We start from the raw sequence: 10,237 nt of genomic DNA, 5'->3' as shown, positions 1-10,237 counted from the left end.
GATGAGAGAGAATTTCTCAATTCAATTAGATATAGAGAGAGTCATTGACCTCACTTTGGATTAGAGTAATATGGATTCACTTTAATCTGTCACCAAGGGATTTTTCCCTCTCATCTATACTGGGAGAGAATTTCTCAATTGATTCTTATCTCCTTTCCTTCGAAAGGTGCGGAAAGAGATGGCACTAGTAAAAGAAGGAGATCCCTATCTCTATCGTCATCGTAGTAGAGTGAAATGGATTCACTTCAATTTGTCAGTATGGGATTAGATGTAGAAATATGAATTCACTTTAATTTGACACCAAAGGAATTTCTCAAAGAGATTTTTTCCCCACATCTTTAGGATTCACCTCAATCTGTCAGTACAGCATTAGATGTAGAAATATGAATTCACTTCAATTTGACAGTAGAGAGAGAGGGAATTTTTCCTCCTAAAAGGAAAATTTTTTTTTTCCCTCACCTGGAGAGAGAGAGAGAGATATCTTACCCCCCTCACCTCCACTGGACAGGGGGAAGGGGAAATCTATTTTTAGAAAGAGAGAGAAAGATATATCTCCCTCTCTCTCTATCCCCCTCACCTCCACTGGACAGGGGGAAGGGGAAATCTATTTTTAGAAAGAGAGAGAAAGATATATCTCTCTCTCTCTCTCCCCCTCACCTCCACTGGACAGGGGGAAGGGGAAATCTATTTTTAGAACACCCCCCGCCCTACAGGCGGGGGGAAGGGGAGGAGGGATGGACGAGGGGGTAGAGGGGGGAGGGGGATCTCAAGCAAAAAAGTCCGTCTCAAATCTTGAACCTTCTCTACTTTCCGGCCGCTTTTTGAAAATGTGTTTGGACAACTGTGCCATATGGTGCATTGTGTTCAGGAGGGTGAGATCGGAAATTTCCACCCCACTTTGAGTACCCTACGACGTCTGGTTCTTGATATATGAGACATCAAAGTTTTCCCTCCCCCCTCATAAAACATTCTTATTCGATTTATTATTCTTATATAGCTGATGCCAAAAAGTTAGGCGGCTTCATGGGTCACATGGTGTAACCTACTCACAGCTGATGCAATGCATCTATTCATTGTCAAGCTAGATGACAACTCTACTTGACAACATCAGCTGTTGGGATGCACAAGAGACCCACGAAACCGCCTAACTTTTCAGCTATACCTGTAGTGTGGCGAAAAATATCGTACGCGACTCTCTCAGAAAGGTGTTTACGGTATTCGAATAACATATTCCCGGGCTCAGCAAGCCTCGCCCGGGAAAATATCCTCATACCGTAAACACTAACTTTCTGTTTTTGTAGCGTAATATACTATTCCACTCATCACAGTCACTATTGTATGCAAATTAAGCTTCAAGATCTATGTTGTATAGTTAGATTCTTCAACAAATAAACCGTAAACCTTACGCACTCATTAATTTAATAACATTTTGTATTTTTTTCAGATGAATCCTACAAGCGATCAGACCGATTCAGATGCAGATGTGAAAAGTTTGGCTGGAACGTCCATTGTCGATTTTCTACATCAGCTTGAAGATTATTCGCCCACTGTAAGTACTTTATTTGTGCATTTATCACTTTCCTTACCCTATTACCATAGGTAAGGAAAGTATTGCTTTCCGAAAAAAATTAAGGTACCCCAATTTCTAAATTTCTATACGTTTCTAGGTCCCCTGAGTCCAAAAAAGTGGTTTTTGGGTATTGGTCTGTATGTGTGTGTGAGTGTATGAGTGTATGTGCGTCTGTGTACACTATATCTCACATCTCCCAATTAACGGAATGACTTGAAATTTGGAACATAAGGTCCTTACAATATAAGGATCCAACACGCACAATTTCAATCAGATGCAACTCAAATATGACGGCTAAAATGGCAAAAACGTTGTCAAAAACAGGGGTTTTCTCGAAATCGGCTCCAACGATTTTGATTAAAGTTACACCTGAAATAGTCATCGATAAGCTCTATCAACTGCCACAAGTCTCATATCTGTAAAAATTACAGAAGCTCCGCCCCATCTATGCAAAGTTTGATTTTAGATTCTCAATTATCAGGCTTCAGATACAATTTAAACAAAAAAAATTCAAGTGGAAAAGATTGAGAATGAAAATCTCTACAATTAATGCTCAGTAACATTTTCGCCTAAAATTGAAAATAAGCTCGAAATTTGAGAAAATGTTATTATTTAAATTACAAACTGTTGGCAACTGTTGATTCTATAAAATCATTCATTACGAAGAGATAGCAAACTTCGTATGTCTCCAGCCTTATTGTCCTGTCACCAGCTGGTTTGGATCTTGCCAAACTGTTGGCAAGTGTTGATTCTATAAAATCATTCTCTATAAACAGATAGCAGACCTCGTGTGTCTCCAGCGTTATTGTCCTGTCACCAGCTGGCTCAGACTTGTGATGCGCGGGCACACTAGCGTCAGGTGATCAATTTTCATAACGGCAAGGAAAGTTGTGTGAGTGCGCTACACCAGATTTTTGTTCAAGTTATTGTCTTCGAACTTTTTACATTTCTTCAAAATCTTAATATATAAATTCCATCTACTCCTCCAGACGGCACTTTGCCATGGAGAAAAAATGCCGACGATAAAATGTCATAATATTGATTTATTTTGTAATGCAATTATTGTGAAAATGAATAAAGGCCAATTTATCATTAATATCGGGGACCGAGCTTCGCTCTGGAGTACAAAAGCATAAAAAATTTATTACGAAAGAAGAAATTATAATAACATTCATACAGAAATGTTCCATCTAATAAAAGTAAATTGAGATTAATTCCCAGAGGAATGCAAAAATTTCCTTCAAAAAGGCCCAGTTGCACAAAAGCCGGTTAAATTTTAATACTGATTAACTTCACTTGAATCAAATCAGAGAAGACTATTTCAAAAAGATGGATCTACTGGAATTAATCAGGATTGAAAATAACCCGGCTTTTTTGCAACCGGCACTAAGTACCTGATTGAATGATTACAAAAGTTCAACAGCTGAGTCATAATTTCGACACAGTCCCACACACATGAACTCGCTCACTCAATTCCATCACCAACAGATGACGAAATGATTATTATCAGATGTTTTTCCAAGGATGAGTAATAATTATACTTTTAATGTCCTTCAGCGAGTTTTCTCAGGGATGAGACCCAGTGCAATCGAATCTTTATATTATAAACCTACTATGTTCTGAATTTCGTGAGAATCGTTAGAGCCGTTTTCGAGATTAAGCCCTTCTTCCTGATAAATATAGCTACTTGGAATCGGGTCATTCTTTTCTGTACACAGGTTTAGCTGAGGTGGAAGAATTTTGTTTGCCAAAGATACGCCGATATAGTAAAGGAGTTTTTCGAGATCAAATTGACATAATACGTTCAAATTCGGTACAGAGGTTCCGCTGAGGTCTACATGCAGGCGAGCGAAGCGAGCCCGCTGATCTCAGTTTTGGACGATCCAGTCGGGGGTCCAGGGGGCGGAGCCCCCTGGCTAGACGTATATGGCCAGCGAAGTGAGTCTGACGACTAGTAATTTATAATTTTACAGCAAATAGGCCTATTATAATAATTTATGATTTTTCAAACAGGTTCCAGACGCAGTTACATCGGCATACCTTAATTCAGCTGGTTTTGAATCGTCTGATCCCAGGATGTGAGTAGACTTTTTTTCTCTTCTCTCATCTGTATGACTAATTTAATGTTACAATTTAGAATAGAATATTTATTAGTCAGATTTGTGTGCTAGCTGTGAGTTCGTAAAGAGAACATTACAAAGTAAAAAAATATTGAAACATGAAAAAACAACAAGAAGACAAGATAAATGAAAATAAAAAGTAGCCTACTAATCTAAATCTAATAAATAATACAAATGGTTGAGTTCAAAGCCACTGATCGGTGAGTGAACGTGGCTCTGAATGAAGTACTGTTTTGTCGTTGAACGATGCATAGACTCACATGCTGCGCTAGATTATTTGGAATTGAAATCTTTAGATTGATACCTTCCATTTTGTGTGTATTCTGTGGCTGAACGGTTGCTCATGAGTCGTGACTGACAGATGTTTCCCTTGTTGATCATATTTTGTAAACAAAACTAGAACTTAGCCTATTTCATTGTAATCAATTAAAATGGAAAACCATCAGGTGATTGGAGTAGTTTTAAATGCTTTGTAAAATATTTAAAATGTTATTGAATTTATGTAATCATGCATTTCTCTGCTCCCAAATACATTATAATGGAGTCCATCATTTGTAAACAACCTCATATTCAGCCATGTCTGTTTACGTTCAGCTACTCTATTTACGTTCTTTTCCATCGGTGGAAAAGTATGATTAACTGATCAGTGAACGAACTGGATATGACGTATTTTTTTTCTTATCAGTAAGACCAAAGACCTGGAAGAGGTATAAACGCCCAATACCTATGCCTTCCCAATGCTAGCTCTTACTTGAAATTAAAGGTTCCATTGAGGTATTTTAGCGCGAGATATTATATAATATATATTTTTTGTAATATTATAGATCACAAAAATCTTTAGTATGTAATAATCTTCCAGGCTGTCCCCTTAATGGCCGATTTCAATTCCAAATAATCTAGCGCTGCATGTGAGTCTATGCATCGTTCAACAACAAAACAGTACTTCGTTCAGAGCCACGTTCACTCACCGATATCATCGTTCACTCACCGATCAGTGGCTTTGAACTCAACCATGATAAAGAAAGAGATATGAAGTAATTTGGTGTTAACATTGTATCCACTAGGTGATACCCAAAAACAAATCAAATTAAGCACGGTAATGGCCTGAGAAAAATATCTTGCCCTGGCCGGGATTTGAACCCGGGCCTCTGAATTATAAAGTTAGCACTCGTCTATGAATATAAACTGGAATACGAACCGAAAATACGCGGTTTTGAGCAATTCTATATCTATAGTGAGATTCACATTATAATGACAGTGGAGAAAGATAGAAGAACAATGTTGCCGATCCTCTGTCTTGTCAATGCCTTCTATAGACGGTAGCTGATACAGGTTTATTGATGTAATATCAACTGTTATCGTTTAAAATAATCAATTATATTTTATTAGCAGGAAGTTATATTTTTCAATAATTTCATAATTAAGAGGATATATTTTGTTAATTACCTATCAATTATACATTGTTAAAAGACGATCTGACAACAGCAAAGTGAGAAAGAGATAGCGCTATCCGCTTTGTTGAATGATAGACAAGGATAGCAATACCATTGCTAATCAAACACTGCCACTATAACGTGGACCTCACTATAGAACAAGGGAATTTTGCATGAAAAAATTGGTGCTGAATTTCTCTAATGTAGACTATCCAAACAGTGCATTCAATTAGTTTGATTGTTTGTATTTTAATGGAAATAAAATTGGAAATTGCATTTGTTCAAATGAATAAGTATTATTAAACGAATATCCCAATTAAATGCTACAAATCACCCCGAAGACTTCTGCTAGACTTCCCCGAAGTCTTTGGGGTGATTTAGGGTCAACTCACACTTATGCGATTCTAGTCGAGAGCATGTGTCTCCAAATGGTGACACCCAGACCTGTCGATTCTAGTCTCCGCGACGTCACCATTTGAAAACACATGCTCTCGACTAGAGTCTCAACCTGATTCTCTTCTCAACCTGATTCGCTTGAAGCCTAGTCCCGCGGCGGTAGCGAAGTTAAAAAACTCGCTTTCCATGTTATTAAATTGAGCAGGCCACACCGAGCTCGCTCCCGCAGAGGGAGTACCTCGGCGATAGTTTCACTTCGCCGTGCCAGGCGAACTTTTAAAACGTCTGCTTGTGGTACTACCGCCGAGGTAGCGAGCTCGGTCTGGCCTGCCTGCACAATTCAATAACATGGAAAGCGAGTTTTAAAAGTTCGCCTTCGGTAGCGCATGCGCAGGATACCGAGACTCACACGTGACAATGAGTCATTCGCATGTCACGTTATTTATATAATTATTATTTAACGAAAATCCTAAATAAATGCTGTAAATCACCCCGAAGACTTCTGCTAGTGCAGACATTGACAACAGGGTTAACAGCTAGATGGAAATTCGATGAGCTACTATCCAAAAATTAGTTGCCAGCCGGGAAATCGAACCCGGTACCTCCCAATTGCCAGTCAGGAATGCTTACCCTTACACCAAACTGACAATCTCTGGATAGCAGCGCCCATTTTATACGAAGCCATACCGGCCAACCAGTTACAGATGGAATTAAATAGAGAATGCATTTATTCAAATGCTAATTAATATATAATTATTATTTAACGAAAATCCGTTGAATAATAATTATATATTAATTAGCATTTGAATAAATGCATTCTCTATTTAATTCCATCTGTAACGTTATTTATAAGTGATTTTTGGTCGCTCAAATTAATTGGCGTCATGTCTACTGTCGATCACTTGTGCTCCTAGCTACTAGTACCTACAGCACTACGAGACGAAGTACAGCGCTGTGGTTGCCGGCCTTCCCCCACTACTAGAGAACCACACTCATCAAAACAAAAACAAAACCAAACTACCGCAGGCGGACGTTTTTTGGTGTGAACCTGAACAACCACCTCTCGCAGACGTTGGTGTGGCCAGTTCTCAAGTGTGAGTCGAGCCTTACAGCATTTAATTAGGATTCTCGTTTAATAGTAAGGAAATAAAATGTTGCCAACTATTTCATTTTGTGGACAGTGTGCGACTGATCTCGCTGGCGGCACAGAAGTTCATCTGCGACATCGCGAATGATGCGCTGCAACATTGCAAGGTGCGCAGCAGCAACGTAACAGCCAGCAAGTCAGCCAAGACCAAGGATCGGCGCTACACTCTCACCATGGAAGACCTGGCTCCGGCCCTCGCCGAGTTCGGAATCACCGTTCGGAAGCCGCCTTACTTTATCTGAGTTTCGCCAAAACCGTTCAAGTATTTTCCAATTCACACTCGGAAAATTCATTGTTCACAAGTCGCCTTACTACATCTAAGTTTCGCCAAAATAAACTGTTTTCAAGTTGTTTGTAGGTAATTAACACTCGGAAAAATAAAAGTATATCTGCGATACATTCACTGCAATAAATAGTTTGTAATTTACATTCAGGAAAATAAAGTTTCATTTATAAAAATCTGATTTATTTTTTTCTGATATCAATCAATCAATAATTTTATTCAATTCAACACAATATTCATAAAATAAATCAAAATACAAAAAATCACTATTAAGGTGCGTACAGATATACGCGCCGCGAACATGAGCAATTCACTTTTAATCAGCTGACTATATCCAACGTACCTAGAATAGAATGTATTCTAGGTACATTGACTATATCTGTATTTTTACAGAAACGGTAAGATACAGATATAAAAAGCTTGGCATCAGCTGATTAAAAGTGAATTGCTCATGTTCGCGGCGCGTACATCTGTGCGCACCTTTAGGAATAAATTTCTAATAAAATACAAAGACAGGCTTCATGGTGGGGTGTGCTGAAAAGAAAGAAAGGAGGAAAAATACCTAGCTAACTATGGTTTCCCATGTAATAGGCAGGTACAGGGTATCAAAGTAAGGAATGAAGGGTGAAGAGGAGTGGAAAAGGGAGAAGAAGGCAGGAAAAAGAGAGAGAAAATATGAGCAAAAATTGTAAGCGAGTCCACTTTCAACAAATGTATTGGAAGGAAATGGCCTTGCAAACAGTAGTTAGAGCAGAAATCTCGAGACTCATAGGTCGATATGAAAGAAAAAGTTACTGTAGGTCAAGGTTTTTATTTCTAGTTTAGTTTTTCTAGAGTCTATGAGGAAGTGGCAAGGAATAAGGTTTATTATTTCAGTGCTTATAAAGATCAACTGTTTCCTTAGACATTCAATATTGGTAATATGATCGTATGGTATGAGATGTTGTGGTAGTTTTCCATAGTTGAAAGAATAAGACTTTGATATTTGATATACTGAATTATGAATTAATTTTCGAATAAATAAAAGTGGTATTGACAATATCAAAGTCTTATTCTTTCAATTCAATATTGGTGTGTTATGTGAGATATCTATTTGCAGTGGGCCTTAAATGATAATTCTTGACAATTGAATTTGATGTGCGACGAAAATGGGATTTATATTTTATCAAGTATTTAATTACGGTTTTTATATATATAATTGGCATATTGTCATTACCTATATTAGTCCAGTCAAGTGGTCGTTTATCAGGAAACTGCTCCGGAAGAATTTTTCTTGTCGGTTTTAAAATATGTATTTTGAGGAGCTGAATTCGAATCTGAGAGCGGCTTCACCCCTAGAATCCCCCAAAAACCTTCAAATTTTGGGACTTTTTTCCATTTTATTTCGAAAAAAATCATTCTCTACAAAATTAAAGACAATAAAATGTCCAACAGAGTGGTTGTGCAAGATTTTACGATTTTTGAGCTGCAGATTTTCATAAAAGAGATATTTTTGGAAATTCTGGAAACTTGCTACTTTGAACCGCCTTGACGAGCTGAGAAGAATGAGCAGTGGCACGAGAAGATCCGATATATATTTCAGAGTATAATCACTATTATTCAAGCGAATGAATCATTATGATTCACGCGAATGAATCATTATGATTCACGCAAATGAATCATTATGATTGTGAATGATTCATTATGATTATGAATGAATCATTACTAGTAGTTCTGTGAACAGTAGACCTCGCGCTCAGTGAGTTACATTGACCTGTTGTTATGTTTTCTCAAAAATTAATAAATAATTTATCAATTTAAAATGTCTAGAAAAAATCCTAAATAAACATAGAGCTTTCTGTCCTATATCGTACCGTGACGTGTCGTCCCGGAATGTGAATGTGAGCGCTGTTATCAGGTCTGGCTGCAACTGTCTACAACGTTGATGGAAAGATACAATTTTCAAGATGTTCGATGTTTTTGAACGGGTAGTATTATAGTCAACTGTCTACTAACGTTAATGGAAAGATACATTTTCAAGATGTTCTATTTTTTTGAACGGGTAGTATTATAGTCCACTAGACAGCTGATTTATGATGGATAATTCTATAGTCTGATTTTTACTCTAATATTGGCGTATGAAGGAGGCTCCTTTTTCCTTTTATATTATCCTTGAAATGCAAAATTTCCAAAAACCTTGTATATACGTCGACGTGCAATTTACAAAGGAACATACCTGTCAAATATCATGAAAATCTATTACCGCGTTTCGCCGTAAATGCGCAACATAAAAACAAATAAACATTTAAACATTAAGAGCAATAGAACGTTGTCAAAAATCCACTTTAATTAAATAAAAATTAATATTTTACAGGAGCATGCTTTCGTGTGTGCTCACACATCATCAGCTGTAATTTACCTGTAACTTTACTGTAACTTACAGCTGATGATGTGTGAGCACACACGAAAGCATGCTCCTGTAAAATATTAATTTTTTTTTAATCAAAGTGGATTTTTGACAACGTTCTAAGTCTATTCAATTATGGAAAAGTTTCACAACATCAACATTCACACTACAAACTTAATTAAGAGAAATGCCAAACCGTCACATGCTATTCTAGATTAATCGCGTCGATCCGACACCTGAATAGCATGTAATCCATCTTCAAGGTGAATTCTCAATTTCCCAAATATCAGTACTAGTAAAGTATATCACTGGTCAGATAAAATGTAAGTTGAGACTGTGTGCAAGCAATGTATCCACAACATCTGAATTTGAAGAGAACATGCACAAAAGGTGATGAATGTGCAAATAGTGAGGTCCACGTTATAATGGCAGTGTTTGATTAGCAATAGTATTCATTTAGCTTAGAATAATCATTTATTCATAGACAATAGATACAATGCAGGTAAAAACAACAGGCATTCGCCCAAAAATGCTTTAAACCTTAATTTGGAATACACAGTCTAAAGGTTATGTAAATGATAACTTGATTCACACACTACGGTATTTTGAGTCCAAAAATGTATGTACTACAATAATTTTGAATTTATCAAATTAATCAATTCCAAAATACAAATCCAAACAAAAATCTTCCTTCACAATCACAAGAAAATATTAAAAATTTCACTTAAATCCACAAGTTATACTTTTGTTAAAATTCCAAACGTCAAAACATCTGTATTGCTATCCTTGTCAATCATTCAACAAAGCGGATAGCGCTATCTCTTTCTTTCTTTGCTCTGTTGAAAAATCATCTCTTAACAATGTGGAATTAATAATTAATATAACTTGGAATGTCCCCCTCC

The 10,237-nt window shown here is 37.0% G+C and overlaps 1 protein-coding gene across 2 annotated transcripts in view; it reads left to right on the top strand.

The window, feature by feature from the left end:
• Positions 1-7,127, top strand: part of LOC120352904 (transcription initiation factor TFIID subunit 10-like) — a 207,195-nt gene extending 200,068 nt beyond the window's left edge. For both annotated transcript variants that reach the window (XM_039435229.1, XM_039435230.1), the window contains 3 exons: positions 1,445-1,549; positions 3,584-3,648; positions 6,701-7,127. In XM_039435229.1, the coding sequence (XP_039291163.1) occupies positions 1,445-1,549; positions 3,584-3,648; positions 6,701-6,908 (378 nt within the window). In that variant the 3' untranslated portion in view covers positions 6,909-7,127. The remainder of the gene's footprint in view (positions 1-1,444; positions 1,550-3,583; positions 3,649-6,700) is intronic.
• The last annotated feature ends 3,110 nt before the right edge of the window (positions 7,128-10,237 follow it).

Source organism: Nilaparvata lugens, chromosome 9 (assembly GCF_014356525.2).
Source record: "Nilaparvata lugens isolate BPH chromosome 9, ASM1435652v1, whole genome shotgun sequence".
Taxonomy (NCBI): domain Eukaryota; kingdom Metazoa; phylum Arthropoda; class Insecta; order Hemiptera; family Delphacidae; genus Nilaparvata; species Nilaparvata lugens.
The sequence above is the reverse complement of the archived record's forward strand: the minus strand, read 5'-3'. Positions and strand labels throughout refer to the sequence as shown.